Source organism: Coregonus clupeaformis, chromosome 9 (assembly GCF_020615455.1).
Source record: "Coregonus clupeaformis isolate EN_2021a chromosome 9, ASM2061545v1, whole genome shotgun sequence".
NCBI lineage: Eukaryota > Metazoa > Chordata > Actinopteri > Salmoniformes > Salmonidae > Coregonus > Coregonus clupeaformis.
In genome coordinates, this window is record NC_059200.1 from 10,429,865 (window position 1) to 10,457,755 (window position 27,891).

The window sequence follows — 27,891 nt, forward strand, 5'->3', positions numbered from 1 at the left end:
ATTACCCCATATCATGGAATAGGCTATGTGAAAGTTAATAAAGACAAAAGGCTGACACATGGATTTATTTGATTTGGATGGATAGTTGACATGACAGAAAGGTAGGCGGATATTATTGTTATTATTATTCATTTATTTGGTATTTTACCCCCTTTTTCGATCTTGTCTCATCGCTGCAACTCCCCAACGGGCTCGGGAGGCGAAGGTTGAGTCATGCGTCCTCCGAAACATGACCCGCCAAACTGCGCTTCTTAACACCCACCAGTTTAACCCGGAAGCCAGCCGCACCAATGTGTAGGAGGAAACACTGTTCACCTGACGACGAGGTCAACCTGCAGACGCCCGGCCCGCCACAAGGTGCTGCTAGAGTACGATGAGCCAAGTAAAGTCGCTCTATGGGACTCCCGATCACGGCCGGTTGTGATACAGCCCGGGATTGAACCCGGGCCTGTAGTGACGCCTCTAGCACTGCGATGCAGTGCCTAAGACCGCTGCGCCACTCGGGAGGCACCCAGGCAGAAATGTTCTTATCTAAAAAGTGGTTTAAACTTTGCTTCAGTATACATTTCTCGAGCTCGTTGTGTGTTGTTTTGTGCACGGGACTCGAGCCTGGATGGACTTGCACCTCGCAAAAACCTTTGCACAATATAATGTATTTCTAAATTCAAACAAAATACACCAGTGACATCATTTAGGAGATAAAGGTTGTGAGCACAGTTTCTAATCAGATCGACAATTATCTTCTAATGTATGTGTGGCTTTAGTGCACAGCATTTTCTGCTTGGTTTCAAGAGCGTTGAAAGAGAGAAATTAAATAGTCTTTGCATTTTATAATAGCCCTTACAAACACATTGTTTACTACTAAAGTCTGATGATGCTTCTGTTAGTAAAAGGCGTATTGTGTTGGGTCGGGTGATTTGCCATCACCTGGTGATATTGGTTGGCTTAAGGCACATTCATTCTACAGTCTTTTAGTGTGTGTGTTTCGGTAGTGACATCAAAAGTTGGGACAGCATAAAAAGAAAAAAAAAGATGTTTAACAATAAACAAAACGACTAATTAGATCAGTATATTTCAGTGTAATAATAGAACAACTCAAGATATTCTACTGAAATAATAGTGTTACATTTTTTTATAAAAATCATTAATAATAGCGTTAATTTTCAAACATTAAGTTTAGGAGTCAGGGTTTGGGACAGCCACCTCTCAATAGAAATAGGTGTATAAACAATGACTTTGTACTATATTAATTTAACAATATGTTTGTTATTGCATTGGATTGAATTTGAACATATCATGATGTAAGTAAATGCCCTAGGTTTTTTTAAATCGTTTTTTGGGGGTGGGACTGCAATTTGCACCACTTCGGTAGAATCCCCCATATACAGCATAAGGCCCCCAGCGCATTTCCAGTTTTAGGGCATACAACTGAACTTCAGGGTTTAACTCAGCATAGATTATTTTGTAGACATTGTCTCTTTTAGGCTAAGTACCTGATTTCTTGTGAATGTTTCAACCCGTACTACACATCTTAGCCAGCTTTTTTGAATCGCTGCATCACAACGAAGAATACTACTGCCACCAGGCAATTTAGACCTATTTCATTCACTTTCCCTTACAGTCACCCAGAGCTGTTTGTCATATGAGGTCTCAAAGATGGACATGTTCTGGACTAATTTTAGTACATTTTCTCATTCTGTTAATGGTGACAACTGCACAGAGAAACACAAAGTAGACACGAGACACGTGAATTAAAGGAGCAGAAATGCTGGTAATTTAGCCACCAGCCGCTGACAAGCCCATGGGGGGAAAATGTGATGTGATGCTGTGATTGTCAGGGAAAAGGTACCTCTATTCCGGCTGTAGTTAGAAAGAGCCTTCCTTCCCCTCAGACGCTTCTCTCATAGATTTTTATTGTGCACTGTGCACTTTCTCACAGGTAAATTAAGGACAGTAATTTTAAAGCTCAGAGGAGAGCTTCAAATATGAAAGATTCTTCTCTGAATACGGAATAATGCATTGGTTGAATTTGCTACTACTGAAGAATGGAAGAGACCAGTCAAGTATCGTTGCATGGAGGTTTTCATTTGGAATGCAGAATTCCATATTACGTTATTACTCTCAGAACTGTAATTACTTTCCCTAATAGAACATCACATTTTGATATGGCAGTTCATTTTACAGATCCACTTAAGCTATTTCATTTAGCAGAGGTTCATTGAAAGAGAAAATATAATTGAATAACCTGGGCGACCTTTTCCTGCTCCTAACCTTCTCATTTGCATATAAAAAGAGACATGCCATATGGTTAGAGGATATACTTTCTTTGTTGGCTGAGGCCTAGTAATCAACCCTGGGATTAAATGTGTTGTGTCTAGAAGGGTATAGTAGCAGTTTAAGGTAATTACACCAACTCCAGGAATATTAGAGGTACCCTGTCTCCCAATACCCACCCTACCTCCTCTTGCTTAAAAAAATAATTATGACTTGAACTTGAGACTTGGACCTTTTCCCATAATCCAAAAGATCATTAAACGTTCCACTCTGCATTTGCCTTGGTGAAGGACAATTGAAATACCATGATGAATAAAATGTTTTTGAAGAGTGCGTAGAAGTCTCTAACAAAATTTTGTGCAGGAAAGTAACAAGCAAGTGCCAAATATTTGTTTGAGTATGTGCTAGCATATGATCGTTCACCAATACCTTTATGAAAATGTGTCAAGGTATATACTACTGTTAGACGATTAAAATCATAATAATGTTAAATAAGAGTCTAAGCCCTGTCTAAGCTGGGGCAGGGGGGGTTCTACTAAGGAATTGTTTTAAGAAGGTCATACAAAGGATCATTTTGCTATTTGATTTTGAATTTTAAGACCCCTTGAAGTATAACAAATATAAATAAATATTTGGAGAAACATTTTATTTGGCCTTACTGATATTAGCCCTTACAAACACATTGAATTACATTTGAGTCATTTAGCAGACGCTCTTATCCAGAGCGACTTACAGGAGCAATTAGGGTTAAGTGCCTTGCTCAAGGGCACATTGACAGATTTGTCACCTAGTCGGCTCAGGGATTTAAACCAGCGACCTTTCGGTTACTGGCCCAACCGCTAGGCTACCTGCGGCCTGTAAATAACAGATTCACTACATGGAACAACTGATAGTCCCTCAAAAAATCTAAAGGAAGTTTGTTCTTAAGTGTATGTCCTATATCTGAGACATAAGAAAGATCAGGAAACATTTGTTTTTACATGTATTTAACACCTTATTTTTGGCACTAAACAGTCTACTTATGTACTTCCATAAATTTTTTCAACTGGTAACGGGAGACTTTCAGACGAGTCTTGTGAGGCCTGTGGGCGTCTCACCTTTGCACAGAGGGGTCATATTAGTGTGTAGCCCAAACTGTTCGGGCACTACAGACAGAAGTTGGCAGATTGGCAGTACCGACTTCAGACGAGTCCCAAGACGCTTGTGTTCGTGAGAGTCTCATCGTTCCATACAGGGGTCATAACAGTTTGTAGGCCAAACCGTTCAGATGCTACAGACCATTTTGTGAGAAGACCGATTTTCGGGATGTCTCATGGTCTGACAAACACTGCTTTAGCTCTGTCACCTTTCACCGCAGATGCGGAAGTGTGACATAGGCAAATGCGGTGGATTGAGACGCATCCAACAGATCTCTCTAGCTTAAACTGATGGATTTTGATCGGGATTTTTATTATTATGCTATTTAGATTTCCACGGGGTGCGGACATCGACCTTAGACATGAAACTGTAACCATAACTACCCGCCAGCATGCTTAAACCTAACCCATTCCAGTTGTTCATTACTCACGTTTGTTTAAGATTTTTATTTTGATATCAGGATCGTTTGGATCTAAATTATCAGCATAATTTATGCATAATGTAGTTATATGCTGTGTTATGTAACATTGTTATATTTAAGTCATATACACTTGTAGGCCAAGCAGAAGTTGTACCCTTTGTGTAAACTGAACAATATACTGCAACCACATAATATACACTGACTGTACAAAACATTAGGAACACCTGCTCTTTCCATGACATAGACTGACCATGTGAATCCAGGTGAAATCTATGATCCCTTATTGATGTCACTTGTTAAATCCACTTCAATCAGTGTAGATGAAGGATAGGAGACAGGTTAAAGGATTTTTAAGCCGTGAGACAATTGAGACATTAATTGTGTATGTGTGTGCCATTTAGAGGGTGAATGGGCAAGACTAATGATTTAAGTGCCTTTGAACGGGGTATGATAGTAGGTACCAGGAGCATCGGTTTGAGTGTGTCAAGAACTGCAATGCACGCTCAACAGTTTCCCATGTGTATCAAGAATGGTCCACCACCCAAAGGACATCCAGCCAACTTGACACAACTGTGGGAAGCATTGGAGTCAACATGGGCCAGCATCACTTTGGAACGTTTTCCGAAGGTGTTCCTAATGTTTTCTACACTCAGTGTACTACAGTTATTCTAACCTCATTCAAACCAGGAGGAGCTCAAGTATTAATTCATTTACAGCTTGATATTGTTTAGCTATACCTACAAATCTGACATAATACCAAATGCCATGTGTACCTCTTAATTAATAGATCTCCAACGCTCGTCTGAGCCATTCCGTAAAGAATGTGGAAATCAGTATATTGTATATGTTTAGCTTTCCTCTAAATTGGGTGAGTTACAGAGAAAACTCATATCTTGGCTGCCTTTGTTTGGGTTGGCAACAGTTTGAAGGGGGCGAAGATCTTAACCTGACCTATTTACTATGTGTTATGCAAAGATCAGTGCCAAGATAAGATACTAACATTTTTAATATATTTGGGAATCTTTGGAGGAATGTTTTAATTATTTTCTTTCTCTAAATTACATGAAGGGTTATTTATTACATCTGAAATAGAAATGTCATGATTTACCAGCATATTATGATTCAGCTACTGAGGCACTTTTCATTACTCAGATTGAAAAAATTAATGAACAATAAGACTGGGATCCAAGGGTGCGCCGATGGTTCACTCTACATTTCCTTAAAGGGGCAATCTGCAGTTGCGTTATCCATTTTTTGACTTATAAATTAGTTAGATGTACCTATTGATTCTTTAAGAATATAACTTATAAATTCCTCATGAGCTTAGTTCAACTGTCATACCCCATCAGAACCCCAAATACTGTATAAGCTTGTTTTACTCCAATGTTTGTAAATAAAGTAAATGTAAACAAACACTGTATAGCCTCAAAACAGAGTTGAAACTCTAGTTTTAATATAATGGATGGTCAGTCCAGAGCTCTGTCTATGAATTTGAGAGTGGTTACATTTCTCCAGCCCCATCACAGCCTTTTACAGAAACAGTGGCAGGGAATAGACTTTGTTATTGTTTCAACAGCAGATTGCCCCTTTAAGCTAATTCTGAGCGACATGGGTCTCATTATGTCTGCCGAAAACCAAACACTGCATTCCACAGTAAGAACCTCATACCAATGGTCAAGCATGGTGGCGGTAGTGTGATGGTTTAGGGATGCTTTGCTGCCTCAGGACCTGGATGACTTGCCATCATTGAAAGAACCATGGATTCTGCTCTGTATCAGATAATTCTAAAGGAGAATTCAGGCCATCCATCCATGAGCTGAAGCTGAAGTGCAGCTGGGGAATGCAGCAAGACAATGATCCAAAACACACAAGCAAGTCTACATCAGAATGGCTGAAAAGCAACAAATATAAAGTTTTGGAATGGCCTAGCCAAAGTCCAGACTTAAACCCAATGGAGATGTTATAACAGGACCTGAAACGAGCAGTTCATGCTCAAAAACCCACAAATGTTGCTGAGTTAAAGCAGTTCAGCATGGAAGAGTGGGACAAAATTCCTCCACAGCCATGTGAGAGACTGATCAACAACTACAAGAAAGCGTTTGGTTACAGTCATTGCAGCTAAAGGTGGCACAACCAGTTATTGAGTGTAAGGGGTCAATAACTTTTTCACACAGTGGCATTGGGTGTTGCATAACTTTGCTAAATTAAATAAATGAAATAAGTATACAAATGTGTTATTTGTTCACTCAGGTTTCCTTGATCTAATATTAGGTATTGGTTGAAAATTCAGTGTCAAAAATATACAATTATAGAAAAAAACAAATAATAATAAATAATATGCCATTTAGCAGACGCTTTTATCCAAAGCGACTTACAGTCATGCGTGCATACATTTTTGTGTATGGGTGGTCCCGGGGATCGAACCCACTACCTTGGCGTTACAAGCGCCGTGCTCTACCAGCTGAGCTACAGAGGACCACAAGGTGGCAAATGCTTTTTCACAGCACTTTACTCCTGGTAGACACTTATAGAAAAACAGCATAACACATTACAAAGTACACTAATCCCAACGTTGAAATATGGAAATAATTTGTTTGCTGTGTTGAAGCACATCCATTATAATACTGTAACAGTACAGTAAATGATTGCTACATTTGTTCAGCTGCTAATAATATCATCAAGGTGTATCCCTGTGACATGGTGTGCCCATTGACTCTGTCAAGTGTGACCTTACCAAATGTCCTGCTCTGCCCACTGTTGCCATGGCCATTGATTCGCTAGCCAACATACCATCCTCCCTCTCACATTGCTCACCTAGTTATCCTTCACAACTGGTATATTTTTCCTCTGTGGAACATTGGACTCTTCTAACAATGCAACTCTCAAACACGTTTGACACTAAATGCATTACCATGTGTCATCCCTTGCCCTGGTGTATTGATCTTTTATGCATTTGGAAGAATTATGGTAATATTCAAGATTAGATTTTTCCTTTCCTGTGGCTGGGTTTCTATGGATGGCTTGGCTAGATTAAGTACTGGCAGTACATGATACGTTTTGGGGATTAATATGCAATGATTTCTCCACCATTATCTTTACAATTGCTTCCAAAAATGTATTTCACATGAGTAGGCTCTGAGAGGGTTAAAAAAGGTGTTCACATGTACAGTATACTGTATCAGAACTGGACATGGCTATTCTGGGCCTGTGCTCATAAAGCGATATGCCAAGCTATAATTAAAATAGTTCTCAGAGCCATTGAGGAAAGTAGTGGTAGTGGTAGTGGGGGCCAAGCCTGTTGAGGCACACACTGAGTAAAATCATAATTGTTACTCATTTATTATAATTTATTAATAATTTGTCTAATACTGTTATTAATATTACTATGCATGTTTTAAGCATAACGCCCCTCGTTAATGGCACAAACACAAAGACTGAGAAGATGAAGTCTCAAGTTCCCATGATTGCATTCAGGTTAGAGCTACTATGCAGAGCTACTATGCATGCACCACATGTTGAGGGACATCAATAGTCAATCCTTCAGGGGCTTCTTAAGCCTGGGATAAACGGGGAAGCAGACTGAAGATCCCATATAAGCAAATCCCTTATCCTCTAGATTCCATCTAGTGTCCCACTGTGCTGAACTAAACTTCTGACCTGAGAAGTAACTATGCACAGGAAAATTATTTTCACCTTAGACTTCAACAAAACTTTGTAAAAGCAGTGAGGATGTCTCCTATCAACCTTAGCCATACCATTCAGTTAGAGTATTTGAAATGCCTATAGGTTATTGATCCGATAGTTGGGAAGCAACAATTTGCATTTCTCTGTCACTCACACTGCCACGCAAGTGCCAAGCATATAGAGGCAGCTGAACTAACAGTGTGAACGTAGAGCTCAGCAACTCCACAGTGTTGGTGTTATCTGGCAGAAATAATTATATTGAGTGAATGGTGGGTTTATAAAGTTGAAGTCGGAAGTTTACATACACCTTAGCCAAATACATTTAAATTCAGTTTTTCACAATTCCTGACATTTAATCCTAGTAAGAATTCCCTGTCCTAGGTCAGTTAGGATCACCACTTTATTTTAAGAATGTGAAATGTCAGAATAATAGTAGAGAGAATTATTTATTTCAGCTTTTATTTCTTTCATCACATTCCCAGTGGGTCAGAAGTTTACATACACTCAATTAGTATTTGGTAGCATTGCCTTTAAATTGTTTAACTTGGGTCAAATGTTTCAGGTAGCCTTCCACAAGCTTCCCACAATAAATTGGGTGAATTTTGGCCCATTCCTCCTGACAGAGCTGGTGTAACTGAGTCAGGTTTGTAGGCCTCCTGCTCGCACAAACTTTTTCAGTTCTGCCCACAAATCTTCTATAGGATTGAGGTCAAGGTTTTGTGATGGCCACTCCAATACCTTGACTTTGTTGTCCTTAAGCCATTTTGCCACAACTTTGGAAGGATGCTTGGGGTCATTGTCCATTTGGAAGACACATTTGCGACCAAGCTTTAACTTCCTGACTGATGTCTTGAGATGTTGCTTCAATATATCCACATAATATTCCTTCCTCATGATGCCATCTATTTTGTGAAGTGCACCAGTCCCTCCTGCAGCAAAGCACCCCCACGGCGTGATGCTGCCACCCCCTTCACGGTTGAATGCACAGTAGTAGATATATTAGAATGAGCAATGTGAAGAATACAGTATATAAATACACAGTATGAAAAACTGTATAAAGGAAGTGTCCAGTGTTTAATGTCTCTATATACATGGGTCAGCAGCATTGGCTGTGTGTGTTTGAGTGTGTGTGTATGTGCGTGTGTTTGTGAGTATGGGCGTATGCATGTGTGTGAGTGTATTTGTGAGTACAGGAGTCTGCTTGTGTATGAGGTGTGTCTGTGTGTGTGTTGTTAAGAACGCTATTTTCTGTTGATTATTCCCTATTGGAATTTGGCCTTTAGGTACCGTCTCTAATGCCAGAGGTCACCATAAAGCAGGTCTCATTAACTTGTATCTTGGCCCTTGAGCCATAAAAATCGGCCATGGGTGTCCTTAAGTGATTAAGATGTTTCAAATGTATAGTCTATTCAACCTCAAGGTCTCAGCCTTGATTTAATGCTTTGGCACCAGGCACGGAAGGGTGAAACTGAACAGATAAGTCAAGATTATTTAGGTCTGCCCTCCCCTCTGGAGGGGGAGAGATTTGCTGTGAAACTCTTAGAGGAATGTGTCTGTCTATGTCTGTCTTTGACTATTAAACCTTTAAATCTAGAAGTTGTTCGCCTTATATTTTGTATCGAGCATTTCTCCACACCTCGACCGGTTTTCAATTCCTAACATTGTGTGTGTGAGCTTGTGTGTGTATTTTGCGTGAGTGAGTCTATCTTTGTCTCTTACTACAGGAGATGGTGTGATTACTGTTCAACAGTCTGATGGCCAGGAGATAGAAGCTGTTTTTCAGTCTTTCGGTCCCGGCTTTGATGCACCTGTACGTCGCTGTCTGCCAGATGGTAGCATATAGCGTGCTAGATGGTAGCAAGTTGCAATATGTAACTTTTTCGTTGCATATTGGGGGGGGGGGGTTCATGTTCAATGGGTTCCAGGGTCAACACCTTTCTAGGGGAGTCCAGGGTTGTGCCCTCCTGGGAGATTTATTTTAAAGAAATAGCTGTGAAATGAATTGTGTTTTGAATTTTGAAGGTAAAATACATCAAAAACGTTCCTGATAATTTGGTCAATGTATCCCAACCACAACTGAAATACCAATATTTTCTGTATTGCTTTAAACTGTTGGTCTAACTCTAACAGTTCAGAAAGTGATTTCCCCTCCAAAAATGAGCATAACAACATATTGGTCCATATTATCAGGCTGGTGTGTTATTTAGCAATAAGAATGGAAAAAAAAGAGGACTGAGCACGCCCCCATTCTCATCGACGGGGCTGTAGTGGAACAGGTTGAGAGCTTCAAGTTCCTTGGTGTCCACATCACCAACGAACTATCATGGTCCAAACACACCAAGACAGTCGTGAAGAGGGCACGACAAAGCCTATTCCCCCTCAGGAGACTGAAAAGATTTGGCATGGGTCCTCAGATCCTCAAAAAATTCTACAGCTGCACCATCGAGAGCATCCTGACTGGTTGCATCACCGCCTGGAATGGCAACTGCTTGGCCTCCGACCGCAAGGCACTACAGAGGGTAGTGCGTACGGCCCAGTACATCACTGGGGCCAAGCTTCCTGCCATCCAGGACCTCTATACCAGGCGGTGTCAGAGGAAGGCCCTCAAAATTGTCAAAGACTCCAGCCACCCTAGTCATAGACTGTTCTCCCTGCTACCGCACGGCAAGCGGTACCGGAGTGCCAAGTCTAGGTCCAAAAGACTTCTCAACAGCTTTTACCCCCAAGCCATAAGACTCTGAACAGCTAATCATGGCTACCCGGACTATTTGCACTGCTCCCCCCACCCCATCCTTTTTACGCTGCTGCTACTCTGTTAATTATTTATGCATAGTCACTTTAACTCTACCCACATGTACATATTACTTCAACTATCTCAACTAGCCGGTGCCCCCCGCACATTGACTCTGCACCGGTACCCCCCTGTATATATAGCCTCCCTACTGTTATTTTATTTTACTTCTGCTCTTTTTTCTCAACACTTTTTTTTGTTGTTGTTTTATTTTTACTTTTTTTGTTAAAATAAATGCACTGTTGGTTAAGGGCTGTAAGTAAGCATTTCACTGTAATGTCTGCACCTGTTGTATTCGGCGCATGTGACCAATAACATTTGATTTGATTTGATTTGATTTGGAATGGTCACCTGTAGCCCAACTGATGCAGCATAGTGGCTATAGATAAATAGGCTGAAGCATGGGGTTACTCATCTATATTTGTGCTAATCATTAGCTAGATCAGTGCTTCCCAAACTTTTTCAGACATGGCCCCCTTGCATCATGGGGGAAGATCCTATGCCCCCCTCCCCCCATGTCCCCTCACCTCCCCCAATTGAATGAACTGCTACTATTGTTGCACAAAACTATAGTATAAGAATACATTTTACTCATCAAGAAACAGCACATACAAACACCAGTACCTGGTTTTGTAGGCCGTCATTGTAAATACGATTTTTTTCTTAACTAACCGAATAGTTGAAAATAAATTAAATTCCCTTCCATATTGAAGTCAACACGAAAACATTTATAAAGGTGAAATAAACCAGCTTACTGCTTTGCAATGTCACATGCAACTCTGTCAATAAAGACTAGGGTGGGCCAATATATTTTATAGATTTTCTCAATTGAAATCAAATATAAATATGGTTCTGAAAGTATTCTTAGGGTGATTACCCTTCACAAACCACGGCCTCTGAGGACGGGGCCAAATCAAAAGCATAATTGGGGGATCCAATCATAAAATGAGGAATTGAGTAGTACTGCGTAGTGTAAAGCCACAGAAAGCCAGTAGCTACGGTGGGAAAATATTTTCCAATCCATCAAATTCATCATGGTATTGTATTGCGGGGGTCAAATTGACCTTTCTCTTATTCCCCCGCAAGTTACGATAATACTAGCGTATCTCCTTATCTCCAATAAAGTTGTAGTTTTGTTGTCAGTGAAGGAATAATATTTTGAGACATTGCCTAATCCATCTTTATCTTAAGCAGTTTCTTTAGCAGTTGACTTCCGATTATATCCAAATGAGTTTAGGTGGTTGTTATTGATTGTGGGTATACTACTGTACCATATACTACCGAATGATTGAGCTAATTAAAGCAGAGTTCCTAGCATCTGAAAATATTTATATTCAGAATAGAGCAGTTCTGTACAATAAAGAGGTCCTCTTTATTCAACATGATTTAGGACAGGAACATAACATGATAAGAGTGTGATGTGTATGATATGCACTGGCCTTTCATTTATCCCATGCTTCTCTACCAGTTCAATTTTGGAAGTACATATTAGAAGACCACGCTGTTCTAGCGTATTAGTCTCCTTCTACTCTCTTCCTGTTGTGTTACAAAAAAATGCTAAACTGGAATTTATGTTTACATGGAAACATTTTCCACTTCCATAGTAACCTGGAATGAGATTAGATAGTGGAAGATGTTTAAGATCAGAATGTGGAATGTAAACATCTAAACAACTATTAATCCAGACCTTCATTTTCACATTTCAGAAAGGATTGCTGTTTTGCCACCAACCTTCCTGATACAAGTTCTGTTTGATCAGGGCCTTGAATTTAAATGGACCATAACCCCATCACAGCTGCAGTGCCACAGTACCACAATTCCATCATTCAAATTTGAAGGAATTCTATGCTCTCTTACAGTGCATTCGGAAAGTATTCAGAACCCTTGACTTTTTCCACATTTTGTTACGTTACAGCCTTATTCTAGAATGGATTAAATTGTATTTTGTTCCTCAAATCTACACACAATACCCCATACTGACAAATCAAAAACAGGTTTTTAGATTTTTTGCAAATTTATAACAAAATTAATGATAATATATATATAATTTACATAAGTATTCAGACCCTTTACTCAGTACTTTGTTGAAGCACCTTTGGCAGCGATTACAGCCTCGCGTCTTCTTGGGTATGACGCTACAAGCTTGGCACAGCTGTATTTGGGGAGTTTCTCCCATTCTTCTCTGCAGATCCTCTCAAGCTCTGTCAGGTTGGATGGGCAGCGTTGCTGCACAGCTATTTTCAGGTCTCTCCAGAAATGTTCGATCAGGTTCAAGTCTGGGATCTGGCTGGGCCACTCAAGGACATTCAGAGACTTGTCCTGAAGCCACTCCTGCGTTGTCTTGGCTGTGTGCTTAGGGTCGTTGTCCTGTTGGAAGGTGAACCTTCACCCCAGTCTGAGGTCCTGAGCACTCTGGAGCAGGTTTTCATCATGGATCTCTCTGTACTTTGCTCCGTTCATCTTTCCCTCGATCCTGACTAGTCTCTCAGTCCGTGACGCTGAAAAACATCCCCACAGCATGATGCTGCCACCACCATGCTTCACCGTAGGGATGGTGCCAGGTTTCCTCCAGACGTGACACTTAGCATTCAGGCCAAAGAGTTCAATCTTGGTTTCATCAGACCAGAGAATCTTGTTTCTCATGGTCTGAGAGTCCTTTGGGTGCCTTTTGGCAAACTCCAAGCAGGCTGTCATGTGCCTATTACTGAGGAGTGGCTTCTGTCTGGCCACTCTACCATAAAGGCCTGATTGGTGCAGTGCTGCAGAGATGGTTGTCCTTCTGGAAGGTTCTCCCATCTCCACAGAGGAACGGTTGCTCAATTTGGCCGGGCGGCCAGCTCCAGGAAGAGTCTTGGTGGTTCCAAACTTCTTCTATTTAAGAATGATGGCGGCCACTGTGTTCTTGGGGACCTTCAATGCTGCAGACATTTTTTGGTACCCTTCCCCTGATCTGTGCCTTGACACAATCCTGTCTCGGAGTTCTATGGACAATTCCTTCGACCTCATGGCTTGGTTTTTGATCTGACATGCACTGTCAACTGTGGGACCTTATATAGACAGGTGTGTGCCTTTCCAAATCATGTCCAATCAATTGAATTTACCACAGTCAAGTTGTAGAAACATCTCAAGGATGATCAATGGAAACAGGATGCACCTGAGCTCAATTTCGAGTCTCATAGCAAAGGGTCTGAATACTTATGTAAATGTGATATTTCAGTTTTTAATTTTTAATACATTTGCAAACATTTCAAAAAACCTGTTTTCACTTTGTCATTATGGGGTATTGTTTGTAGATTGATGAGGAAATTTTTTATTCAATCCATTTTAGAATAAGGCTGTAACGTAACAAAATGTTGAAAAAGTAAAGGGGTCTGAATACTTTCCGAATGCACTGTCTATCATAATAAAACTTTGAATGGGATATTATTTGAAACAAAAAGGAGTCTTTTCACTATAGCTTAGAGTGTGACATATCTTACAGTCTCACCTGTCAAGAGTATGCTCTCCCTTGGTACGTCCTTCTTCTTTGTTGTTGTTCTGTTGTTATGTTTAAACTTTCATTCCTCTCACGTTTTCCTTTCCTCTGATTTGGCAGTTGTTAATAGCTGCACCAAATATTACACTATTCTTCTACCATTACTCATCCATGTCCTATTTCCTGACCTTATGTAGCACGTAAACTGAAGAAGCTTGGACAGCTGAAGAGCCCGGAGGAGGATCTGCCCACCCAAGGCCCCACTGATGCCATCCAGTGCGTCTCTCCTCAATCTGGCCTGAGCTTCCATTCCCAGCTGGTGTTCCTTAACATCTTGGAGTCCATCGAGCCAGAGGTGGTAAATGCGGGACACGACCAAGGCCAGCCGGACTCCGCTGCAGCACTGCTCACCAGCCTCAACGAACTCGGGGAGCGCCAACTTGTCAAAGTGGTCAAGTGGGCCAAAGGCTTGCCAGGTACAGTGCTGGACTAGAAGAAGAATATGAAACGTATTTCCATGTTGTCCTTGATAAGTTAATTGTTTAGAAGATGTCATCATTTGATTTATAACAAGTTTGCAATGGCATTGCAGCAAATTGGAGGTAGTGAAGGCATGTATCATGTTTTCATAATAATTATATTGTAATCAATGATAGTTATCCATTTCCGATTTCCGATTCTTCATTTTCTTCTCAGGTTTTCGGAATCTGCATGTGGATGACCAGATGACAGTCATCCAGCATTCATGGATGGGGGTGATGGTGTTCGGCTTGGGATGGAGGTCCTACAAGAATGTCAACGGCAAAATGCTCTATTTCGCCCCGGACCTTGTTTTCAATGAGTAAGTGCAGCTATGTGATAGTGAATTCAATTATCTCTGCTAAATTACCATATTACCACAAGGGCCACCAACTCAGTGTTGTCCCCATTATGTTGGTGGAGATTTCCTCCAGTGAGTTGGCTGTCATAAGTATGGCAGATGCCAATTTCCACTTTTTGGTCCATCTCTTTCCCTGTCTCAGTCTCTCTCTCACTCTCTCTCACTCTCTCTCAGTCTCTCTCACTCTCTCTCACTCTCGCTCACTCTCGCTCAGTCTCTCTCAGTCTCTCTTTCTCACCGATATGTCTAGAATTACATGTGCAGAAGGGCTTACAAGCCTGGCTTTCAGTAACATTTATATTTAATTTCCTTGTTCGGTGTTCTTTTGTCACGTGGAAAGTCCGGAGGAAGATTAGATTTTTTTCAGACTTCAATCATACAGTGCCTTCAAAAGGTATTCATACCCCTGGACTTATTCCACATTTATTTGTCTTACAGCCTGAATTCAGAATGGATTAAATATATTTGTTCTCTGTCACCCATCTACACACAGTACCCAATAATGACCAAGTGAAAACATGTTTTTAGAAATGTTAGGAAATGTATTGAAAATGAAATACAGGAATATCAATTTTACATAAGTATTCACACCCCTGAGTCAATACATGTTAGAATCATCTTTGGCAGTGATTACAGCTGTGAGTCTTTCTGGGTAAGTCTCTAAGAGCTTTGCACACCTGGATTGTACAATATTTGCCCATTATTATTTTCTCTGTCAAATTGGTTGTTGATCATTGCTAGACAACCATTTTCAAGTCTTGCCATAGATTTTCAAGCAGATTTAAGTCAAAACTGTACCTCGGCCACTCAGGAACATTCACTGTATTCTTGGTAAGCAACTCCAGTGTAGATTTGGCCTTGTGTTTTAGGTTATTGTTTTGCTGAAAGGTGAATTAATCTCCCAGTGTCTGGTAGAAAGCAGACTGAACCAGGTTTTCCTCTAGGATTATGTCTGTGCTTAGCTCCATTCCATTTCTTTTTTATCCTGAAAAACTCCACAGTCGTTAACGATTACAAGCATACTCATAACATGATGCAGCCACCACTATGCATGAAAATATGGAGAGTGGTACTCAGTAATGTGTTGTATTGGATTTGTCCCAAACATAACACTTTGTATTCAGGACAAAAAGTGAATTGCTTTCTGCACAGGCTTCCTTCTTTTCACTCTGTCAATTAGGTAAGTATTGTCAAGTAACTACAATGTTGTTGATCCATCCTCAGTTTTCTCCTATCACAGCCATTAAACTCTGTAACTGTTTTAAAGTCACCATTGACCTCATGGTGAAATTCCTGAGCGGTTTCCTTCCTCTACGGCAACTGAGTAAGGAAGGACGCCTGTATCTTTGTAGTGAATTAATAACTTCACCATGCTCGAAAGTGATATTCAATGCCTGCTTTATTTTTTTATTTTTACCCATCTACCAATAGGTGCCCTTCTTTGCGAGTTATTGGAAAACCACCCTGTTCTTTGTGTTTGAAATTAACTGTTCAACTGAGGGACCTTACAGATAATTGTATGTGTGGGGTACAGAGATGAGGTAGTCATTCAAAAATCATGCTAAACACTATTATTGCACACAGAGTGAGTCCATGCAACTTATTATGTAAATTGTTAGGCATATTTTTACTCCTGGACTTATTGAGACTTAGCATAATAAAGGGATTGAGTACTTATTGACTCAAGACATTTCAGCGTTTCATTGGTAATTAATTAGTACAAATGTCTAAAAATATAATTCCACTTTGACATTATGGGGTATTGTGTGTAGGCCATTGACAACAAATCTCAATTTAATCAATTTTAAATTCAGGCTGTAACAAAGCAACATTTTGAAAAAGTCAAGGGGTGTGAATACTTTCTGAAGGCACTGTAAATGGTGCAGGTGTCAGGGGAAGTAGTGATATTTAGTTCATTTCTGAATATTACTGTGTACGCTAGTATCATAGGTGACTGAGGGAGTTCAATGACATTTAAAGTAATTCATTACTGAGGAATATGCACAGATTTACACTATATATACAAAAGTATGTGGACACCCCCTCAAATTAGTTTGTTTCGGCTATTTCAGCCACACCCGTTGCTGACAGGTGTATAAAATCGAGCACACAGCCATGCAATCTCCATAGACAAACATTGGCAGTAGAATGGCCTTACTGAAGTGCTCAGTGACTTTCAATGAGGCACCGTCATAGGATGCCACCTTTCCAACAAGTCAGTTCGTGAAATTTCTGCCCTGCTAGAGCTGCCCCGGTCAACTGTAAGTGCTGTTATTGTGAAGGGGAAACATATAGGAGCAACAATGGCTCAGCTGCGAAGTGGTAGGCCACACAAGCTCACAGAACGGTACCGTCAAGTGCTGAAGCGCGTAGTGCGTAAAAATGATCTGTCGGTTGCAACACTCACTACCGAGTTCCAAACTGCCTCTGGAAGCAACGTCAGCACAAGAACTGTTCGTCGGGAGCTTTATGAAATGGTGTTCCATGGCCGAGCAGCCGCACACAAGCCTAAAATCACAATGCGCAATGCCAAGCGTCGGCTCGAGTGGTGTAAAGCTTGCCGCCATTGGACTCTGGAGCAGTGGAAACGCGTTCTCTGCAGTGATGAATCACGCTTCACCATCTGGCAGTCCGTCGGACTGAGTTTGGCAGACGCCAGGAGTACGCTACCTGTTCCAATGCATAGTGCCAACTGTAAAGTTTGGTGGAGGAGGAATAATGGTCTGGGGCTGTTTTTCATGGTTCGGGATAGGCCCCTAAATTCCAGTGAAGGGAAATCTTAACGCTACAGCATACAATGATATTCTAGACGATTCTGTTCTTCCAACTTTGTGGCAACAGTTTGGGGAAGGCCCTTTCCTGTTTCAGCATGACAATGCCCCCGTGCACAAAGCGAGGTCCATATAGAAATGGTTTGTTGAGATTGGTGTGGAAGAACTTGACTGGCCTGCTCAGAGCCCTGACCTCAACCCCATCGAACACCTTTGGGATTAATTGGAACGCTGACTGCGAGCCAGGCCCAATTGCCCAACATCAGTGCCCGACCTCACTAATGCTCTTGTGGCTGAATGGAAGCAAGTCCCCGCAGCAATGTTCCAACATCTAGTTGAAAGCCTTCCCAGAAGAGTGGAGGCTGTTATAGCAGCAAAGGGGGGACCAACTCCATATTAATGCCCATGAGTTTGGAATGAGATGTTCGACGAGCAGGTGTTCACATACTTTTGGTCATGTAGTGTATATTACCTATAATAAAATAATAATTATTGGTAAAATAAATGTTAGAACTAGAGCATCCTTATTAGCATTGATCCATGTAGCTAAATAAGATGTAGAGAATACAACCTTCTACTACCATGCATTACAAGAAATGTTGGGGAAGCTACTCTGAAAATATAGTTTACCAAGCTACCAATTACTTCACACTGGAAGAAGTTAAGCTACACTAAAGCTACCCTTGAGTAAAATATAGTTTACTTAACTGAAGTTACTTTGAAAAAATTGTTCACTACTTCCAAACTACTTTGTAATATTTATCATATCTAGATCTGAAATGTCATAGACTACAAATTGCAAGAACAGATCACTTTGGAGTCAGATGTTAACAGAATTTGTAGTTTAGCCTATGAAACACAAAAACTATGATTCAAGTGAGAATGAGGCAGGTCTGATGCCGAAAAAGAAAGGAAATTCTTTCCTACTTCACCCATATTTTATTTTTGCAAAAAAGTTTATGTGTAGTTCCAGTAGTTAGCTACACCTCTACTTGGAAAAAATAGTTATTAACTACTGAAAACACTACCAAGATTTGAGTTTAGTTCAACTACCTCCAAGCTCCTGCAAAATGTAGTTACATTACTAGTTGAACTACATGTAGGTCACTACTCCTCAACACTTACTATAGGTCTGCAAATTATTTATACATTAGATGTATAATCAGGTCACATTTGCAGGAAACCTGTGTAACAGCAGCATTCAGTACCAATCACTGCCAAGACTGTATACAGCAGGTAGCTTAGTGGTTAAGAGTGTTGTGCCAGTAACCGAAAGGTCGCTGGTTCTAATCCCCAAGCTGACTAAGTGAAAAATCTGTTGATGTGCCCTTGAGCAAGGAACTTAACCCTAATTGCTCATGTAAGTCGCTCTGGATAAGAGCGTCTGCTAAATGACTAAAATGTAAATGTATACCCTGCGGGCAAAACTGGTTGAGATGACATCATTTCAAGCAGCTTTGCCCGCTGGGCAGTAGGTCACATATGAGCATATAACTATCGTCATAAAGAGGGAGGATGACAATTTTGTAATCATTGCAAAAGTTTCACATAATGGTCTCACCATCATATCCTCTCATCTATTTGCCCCCTCTATCCATATCTATCATAGCAACACACTCACAGAGGATCCCTCTCTTAATATATTCCCCATAGGCTACCCCACTCCCTCTGGTCTTTTTATTGGCTCATTCTCATTATACTGTATCTCACCCTGACTCTCACTGCCCCCCTCCCTCCTCTCTTTTCTCACGTCCCCAGCCATCGGATGCACATCTCCAGCATGTTCGATCACTGCATACGGATGAGACACCTCTCCCAAGAGTTTGTCCTGCTGCAAGTCACTCAGGAAGAGTTCCTCTGCATGAAGGCCCTGCTCCTCTTCAGCATCAGTGAGTGTTGCTGCCCAGCCGAAGGCTGAGAGGTCCATTAAAATACTTTAGAAAGCATCACATTGTGTATTTCTTCTTTTATGAAATTGACTTGCAAGCAATTTCAGATACACTACATGACCAAAAGTATATGGACAACTGCTTGTCGAACATCTCATTCCAAAATCATGGGCATTAATATGGAGTTGTTCCCCCCCTTTGCTGCTATAACAGCCTCCACTCTTCTGGGAAAGCTTTCCACTAGATGTTGGAACATTGCTGCGGGGACTTGCTTCCATTCAGCCACAAGAGCATTAGTGAGGTTGGGCACTGATGTTGGGGCGATTAGGCCTGGCTCGCAGTCGGCGTTCCAATTCATCCCAAAGGTGCTCGATTGGGTTGAGGTCAGGGCTCTGTGCAGGCCAGTTAAGTTCTCCCACACCGATCTCGACAAACCATTTCTATATGGACCTCGCTTTGTGCACGGGGGCATTGTCATGCTGAAACAGGAAAGGGCCTTCCCCAAACTGTTGCCACAAAGTTGGAAGCACAGAATCATCTAGAATGTCATTGTATGCTGTAGTGTTAAGATTTCCCTTCACTGGAACTAAGAGGCCTAGCCCGAACCATGAAAAACAGCCCCAGACCATTATTCCTCCTCCACCAAACTTTACAGTTGGCACTATGCATTGGGGCAGGTAGCGTTCTCCTGGCATCAAGCAAACCCAGATTTGTCTGTCGGACTGCCAGATGGTACAGCGTGATTGAGTCTGCTCCAGAGTCCAATGGCGGCAAGCTTTACACCACTCCAGCCGACGTTTGGCATTGAGCATGGTGATCTTAGGCTTGTGTGCGGCTGCTCGGCCATGGAAACCCATTTCATGAAGCTCCCGACGAACAGTTCTTGTGCTGATGTTGCTTCCAGAGGCAGTTTGGAACTCGGTAGTGAGTGCTGCAACAGAGAACAGACAATTTTTACACGCTACGTGCTTCAGCACTCGGCGGTGAGCTTGTATGGCCTACCACTTCGTGGCTGTGCCGTTGTTGCTCCTAGACGTTTCCACTTCACAATAACAGCACTTACAGTTGACCAGGGCAGCTCTAGCAAGTCAGAAATTTCACGAACTGACTTGTTGGAAAGATGGCATCCTATGACGGTGCCACGTTGAAAGTCACTGAGCTCTTCATTAAGGCCATTCTACTGCCAATGTTTGTCTATGGAAATTGCATGGCTGTGTGCTTGATTTATACTCCTGTCAGCAACAGGTGTGGCTGAAATAGCCGAATCCACTAATTTGAAGGGGTGTCCACATACTTTTGTATATACAGTATAGTGTAGCTTCGATTGATGAAACCAAACAGTGTGTTTTTATAGTTGAACAGAGATTCAATATTGTGAACAAAACAACTACATGCTGTCTCCTTTGCAGTTCCAGTGGACGGTCTTAAGAGTCAGAAGTACTTTGATGAATTGCGGCTGACCTACATCAATGAACTTGATCGCGTCATTAACTATGGAAGGAAGTCTAACTGCTCTCAGAGGTTGTATCAACTCACCCATCTCATGGATTCCCTCCAACCGGTGAGAGACAATGTGCATCCTCAATAACTGTATTTGATTTATTCTGTTGTCATAGAATGTATGATGACGTTTTATCTGTTATGAAATTCTTACTTAATGTTTTCCAGAGCAAAATCGTAGAATGTGACAGAATTGTAACTTTGTCTTGTCTCTGTCCATCTTTCCAACCCCCAGGTCGTGAGGAAACTCCAGCAGTTTACATTTGATCTGTTTGTCCAGGCCCAGTCTCTTCCCACCAAGGTCAACTTTCCAGAGATGATTGCAGAGATAATCTCAGTACATTTGCCAAAGATCCTGGCAGGCTTGGCCAAACCAATCCTGTTCCACAAGTAGCAAGTAGCAGGATTTGCCATCATACTGAGAACATCTGATCCAAGCTGCCTCTATATACTTCAGCCAAGGCTCTGTAGTGTTTCCCTTGTAATGTTTTCTCCCTCTCCTTTTTTTTTAAATAGCTCAATGTACCATTTTTGAAATCATTGCATCATTACAGTAGTTTAGCCGCTTATCAGACATAATTGAGATCATTTTCTCAGATGGGCTGCAAGGTTTTAGCATTTATTTCAAGCGTTGCAAGGTGTCACCTTGTTGACGGCCCAATCTGTCCTGTATTTCAATCTGTCCTGTATTTCAAGAAAAATAAATCACACAAGACTAGTAGTGTTATGTCAAATGTAAGAAACAGAAGAATATCATCCATTGAATCAATGAAGACAAAACTAAACAAATGCATAAACAGTTAAACATATCTATGCATATCTCTACTTTAGGAACTTTGATGAGATTGTGCTATGCAATTTTTTTTATTACCAAAAGGAACGTGAAATAGTTGTTTGCAGCATACTCTTACATACACAGTAGTCTATCTGTATTTACTAGCTAACTGCTCAATGGTTGTATCTGACTGTGACTATGGTGTAATAGAATGCTATTTTCAATATACATATACAATGCATACATCGCTAAATGTATTGTACAGTATTTAAAACTTTCTTGCTAGTTATTTAGGTAGTGAACAAACAGTAATTCTAATGGTACCATCATACTTCCATCTATTCACCCAAAGTGATTAACTAATTCCAGACACACAGAGCGAGACAATTGCAATTAATAACTTTTCAGAATATTTTCAGTGGCAGTGAGTAATTTAAAAGTAAATTATAGTATGAAACCTTCTACAACTTGGCTGCACATTTTGTCTGCATGTAGTTTCAGATGACTATTTTGCTTCACACATGACAATACTGTGCCAAAGTTAGTTGGTCAAACTGAACATATTCAATCTCTCAATGCTAAAAATCCTCTTCTAAGGTTTAACATGGCCTGAATATTTGCATTCTTTAGTTCATCATCAGAACATACAGAGGTGCATGCTCCATGTGTTTGTAGATGTTAGAATGATTGAATCTTTATTGAAAACAATGCATGCTAAATTCATGTGGCCCTTTGTAACTGTCAAGTAGGTGTACATTTTGGCAATTTCAGTGCAATTATGATAGTTATTGTGTTCAGAGTAATCCCACATATGCCATTCTACCTTTAAAAGCATGTTAACATTTCATTAGTTTAGATTGAGTCAAGTCAAATAGTTCAAACAATGGCCGTGTCTGAATACCCATACTTGCGTTCTAAATAGTAAGCATTTAGGTATGCAAAATTATAACATTTTATAGAATGTGAAATTTCAAAAATCTAGTATGCTTTAGATGCCAGGATGTTATACTCATTTTGGCTTTTCATCTAGTAGAATTCGCTGCACACTTTTGAGGAAGAGAATCGTCTTTCCAGACACTTGTGTTTGATAAATCAGCTGATAAAATAAAATAAATTATACAATATTTTATATATTTGCTTGTTTAGAAAAGTAGTAAAAAAAAAAAAAAAAATGTATATCATAAGGTCCATTAAATGCAAACAATGTTCAAACTAGGGGAGAACGAATGCCTCCTCTCGTTGAAGCCACGAAGTACAAGGCCGACTGCGGTACTGCAGGCATTGTCTGCAGAAAACAGGATCCCCCATTATAGTGAATGGGAAAATGGCTATCTTCGTGTAAAATAATAACACAATCATGGTGCCAATAATTGCCTCTATTACACCAGATGCATGTCCCTGAACAAATTATTTTAAAATTGCACACAGAAGAAATTATAAAGACAATTTAGTTGCTAATGGCAGCCTGCAGTATCCCGGTCAACCTTCAACATGAGTTACACAATGAGAGGGGGCAGCACAGAGCTAGCCTGTAATGTCACTTCCTGGAGTAGCTCAAACTGCGCATGTTACAGTATGTACCCATGAGACGCCATCTTAACAGACTTCCTTGGCTTCAAATGCGCTATTGAGTCTTCACATAGGAATGAATTGTGTCACGTGATCAATGGCTTTGTCCATTCATATACAGTCATTAGTACAAACTAAGTGAATGTGACATTTTTGTTCAGATACCTCAACAAAATAACACTTTGGATTCAAGGATAGCACAAAACAATAGTTTAATTCCCTGTCTTTGTTTTTATATTCCAGCTCTGGCTTAAATTACTTCATAAAATCAAACAGTTTCATATTTTAGATTAGGTGAAATGCATTATCATATTAAGAATGTAATTATATGCCTTTAAAATGCTGAATTCTTCATGTAGATTTCTTGAAAACAGAAAAAACTCCAGAAAGATCCCATTTTCATGGCCTTCGACATCTGACTGAACAAATGGTGGTAGCCTAGCGGTTAGAGCTTTGGGCCAGTAACTGAAAGATTGCTGGTTTGAATCCCCGAGCTGACAAGGTGAAAAATCTGTTAATGTGCAAGGCACTTAACCCTAATTGCTCCTGTAAGTCACTCTAGATAAGAGCGTCTGCTAAATGATTAAAATGTGGTTCAAGATTTGATTAACCAGTAATGTTACATTTAATTTTCTGGGAAGCAACTTGGTCTAAATAGGCTGTGGAAAGAATGGGTTGTCTGAATACACTTCACATGCACCATGCAATTACTTGCAGGTGTTAACCCATTTATAACAACACCATAGCTGCTTAATTAGAATATGTATGACTCCAGACTGAAAACAGCTAGCACTAATCAACACTGTAATGAATTTGTGTTACAATACAAATGCTTCTCAGATTTTAAGCAGTAATTGATTACACTTGTGAATTTGACTTTTCTTTGCTTGACACCATAAAAATGTCCAGGGATGAAACGAGAGAGAATTTTAGTTTTTTTGTTGTTGTTGTTTTATCACCATAAATGGCAATAACATGCATCCTTCACAACAATTGCACTCATTCTCAGACACATGCATGTTATGCATGCAAAAATAGTCTATGCTGGGCATGCAGAAAACTTGTCAAGTATAGTGCTGTCATACACTCAGTGGACAGTATATTAGGTACACCCATCTAGTACCGGATCAGACCCCCTTTGCCTCCAGAACAGCCTGAATTCTTCAGGGTATGGAAACATTGCTCAATTGGTATCAAGGGGCCTAACGTGTGCCAGGAAAACATTACCCACACCATTACACCACCGCCACCAGCCTGTACTGTTCACACCAGGCAGGATGGGGCCAAATCCTGATTCTGCCATCAGTATGACGCAACAGGAACCAGGATTCATCGGACCAGGCTATGTTTTTCCACTCCTCAATTGTCCAGTGTTGGTGATCGCATGCCCACTAGAGCCGCTTCTTCTTGTTTTTAGCTGATAGGAGTGGAACCCGGTGTGGTCGTCTGCTGCTATTGTCCATCTGTGACAAGGACCAACGAGTTGTGCGTTCCGAGATGCCGTTCTGCACACCACTGTTGTACTGCGCCGCTATTTACCTGTTTGTGGCCCGCCTGTTAGCTTGCACGATTCTTGCCATTCTCCTTCGATCTCTCATCAATGAGCTGTTTTCACCCACAGAACTGCCGCTGACTGGATGTTTTTTGTTTGTCACACCATTCTTGGTAATCCCTAGACACTGTCGTGCGTGAAAAGCCCAGGAGGCCGGACGTTTCTGAGATACCGGAACCGGCGCGCCTGGCACCGACAATCATACCACGCTCAAAGTCGCTTAGGACACTCGCTTTGCCCATCCTAACATTAAATCGAACAGTAACGGAATGTCTCGATGCCTGTCTGCCTTCTTTATACAGCAAGCCACGGCCACGTGACTCACTGTCTGTAGGAGCAAACCATTTTCATGAAAGGGGTACCTAATAAACTGGCCACTGAGTGTATATCTCTTCAATAGCTTGTGCATAAAGCTGTATTTACATTGTGACTTAAATCCTCTCTCTATAATGCATATTACTGTAAGTCAATTGAGACCATAATCAAAAGCATTGTAAAATGTAAGTTAAAGTTCTTGTGTTATGAGGAACTTTTGTTGTTGACCACCATAATTCTTATAAATGGACTGCAATTATCAAGGATCTCAATTCAATCAAACCCCATTGCAATATTGAAGCAGTAGCATGTATACAAATATACTATTTCCCTTACAAACAATTAATCAATCAAATGTATTTTATAAAGCCCTTTTTACATCAGCAGTTGTCACAAAGTGCTAAACAAAACGGCAACATGGTTTTGGTAAAAACAGCAGATTAAGACACTTGTACATGACAGAAGTTGTGTACACAAGGATACTACATAAATATTGCTACGGCAGATTTGATTGAATTCAGCCCTAGGTTACAATTGCTCATTGAAAATATCTGACATTTTCTCGTCTGGAGAGACATAGGCTATGCCTACAAGCAATGACCTTGTTAATTTGAATGTTGATAAGAAAATGTTTAATACATCAGATGACAATTTGTAGAAACCATGGGTACATTGGTATTGTTGTATTAATTTGTTACTGATCTTGAGAAGAAAATATACTCATTACATGGTTTTCCTCAAAAGAACATCCCAAATCAGGCACCCCAAATTGGAAAATATTTCTGAGTACAAATTCAAAATGTACAATCGGTTATATTTTTTGTCAAATTCATTTTAGTATTTTCCCAAGTTACGTTTTCTCGCTTATATTTTTTCTGGTTTCAGATTTTTTTTCTCAGTTTCTTTTCTTTTTCACTGTCAAAATTACAATACCCACAATACAGTTATCATTAGCGTCTCTAATTGGCTACACAAAGTGCGGCCACCACACAGATGGGCATTCCCATGCCATTGCTTCTTCAGAAAGTATCAGGGGAAAAAATAACTGATGGATTATTTTAATATCTTGTGAGAAACTTCTGCAAATAAACACATTTTCAATACATTTGATTAATATTAGACTAAATTCAACACACTTTTGAATACTGTTGAAATCTGTTTTCATGTCTGGATTCCGTGATTCCACATCGCAGATTTTATAGGGCCCTAAATATGAAAGCCATAGAATTGCCTTAAAAAGCAGAGATTTTGTACCATATATTATTTTACAGTTTGTGTAACTTCTTAAATCATCTGTAAAGTAAAATTAGCCACAGTTGGGTCTACCATACTGAGCCCACATGACTGAATTTGAATTCTGAGGTAAATTCTGAGGTAAATTAGATGGTAAAATGGTCTCTGATTTAAAGGAAATTATCACAAAGATAAAGCTATTTCTCTTTATACATCCAGTAATCATGCAATTACTATTTTGTTTATCATTATAAATTTTTTCAACATGCTTTTTAGATTGACTTGGAGAACAGGACTGCTCTGTCAAGCAATAAATGATTTGCCATAATTAACTTTACTTTAAATGTACCATGGTAGACCAACATTGAATCAAAATGACAAAATGTATTTAAAATATCCATATAAGCCTACAAGTAAATTACATCACAAGTATATTAAAAAGTCAAAATGGACATAGCTGTATGTATTTATAAACTAGTATATTAACCTGTTTTTGTGTAAATGGTATAATTACTTTGTGTACGTGTTACTGACATTTTTATGTCTCTTACAAAATGTTATGGCTGAATTTTTTTCTTACAAAATCAATTGATAATGCTTTTTGACTACCTTCTGTAGTAGTATTGACGATTTATATATTTTGTGAGTTACATTTTTGGGAATTGCTAAGTGCAAAGTTGCATAACTTCTTAAAGATATGAGGCCCTCCTGTAGCTCAGTTGGTAGAGCATGGTGCTTGCAACGCAAGGGTTGTGGGTTCGTTTCCCATGGGGGGCCAGTATGAAAAATTTATGCACTCACTAATTGTAAATCGCTCTGGATAAGAGCGTCTGCTAAATGACTAAAATGTCCAAAAAAATGAGGCAATTCTGACCATCAAAATGGTGTTACCTAATCTTTGAAAGTTTGTTGATTTTTACAACGTATTTTATGGGAAGTGACTACTATTGAATGTGTCTTTATTTATTAAGAACGACCCCCACCCGTAATCTGTAAATTGATTGTCAATTTTCAACTATTAATATGATTTGTCAGGTCGGTCTTTAGTGTAAATGTTTTGTGTTCCTTGTTTATGTTCCTTTGCATATTATTAAAAACGATAAAAAATGTAAATGTGTGCGTTTTACTTATTTTAATTTACATATTGTAGTTGTCTTATGTTGTGTGCACTATCGAGCTAGCTACTTTGTTTATGTTTGGGGATTGTGAAAATCTGAGCGCAAAAGGGAGATTCAGCCCCTCCCCACTACGTAAATTCTGGCTAAAATCCTGCCTCCACTTCGACCACTACTTTGATTCGTCAAGCGAATCAGTGATGCTGTGCTCTTACCCGGAAGATTTTTATTCCCCTATCTCAGATGAAGCAAGTATCGGCAACATATTTCTACATTTACGTTTATTTTATGTCACAAGCGATTAGCTATATGCCATGAAAGTGACGCAACTTTTTTACTTCCGGGTTCTCGTTTTGTAGGCTATGAATGAGTCTCAAAATTGCATCGTCAAAGTCATGGAAACGCAGTCATTTACGATTCATTAAAAAAATATATACATGTTTCCGCGTGAATTTCCTTACCATATGCCAGTTTTCAATATATTTGACAGCCAAGTACAAGCACGAATCA

At 40.1% G+C, this 27,891-nt stretch overlaps 1 protein-coding gene across 1 annotated transcript in view; it reads left to right on the top strand.

Annotated features, from left to right (window-relative positions):
- ar (androgen receptor) overlaps nucleotides 1-21,540 on the top strand; it is a 57,798-nt gene extending 36,258 nt beyond the window's left edge. The window contains exons 4-8 of the mRNA XM_041885913.1: nucleotides 13,980-14,258; nucleotides 14,479-14,623; nucleotides 19,192-19,322; nucleotides 20,732-20,883; nucleotides 21,058-21,540. Coding sequence (XP_041741847.1) covers nucleotides 13,980-14,258; nucleotides 14,479-14,623; nucleotides 19,192-19,322; nucleotides 20,732-20,883; nucleotides 21,058-21,216 — 866 coding nt within the window. The 3' untranslated portion in view covers nucleotides 21,217-21,540. The remainder of the gene's footprint in view (nucleotides 1-13,979; nucleotides 14,259-14,478; nucleotides 14,624-19,191; nucleotides 19,323-20,731; nucleotides 20,884-21,057) is intronic.
- Nucleotides 21,541-27,891: the final 6,351 nt, after the last annotated feature.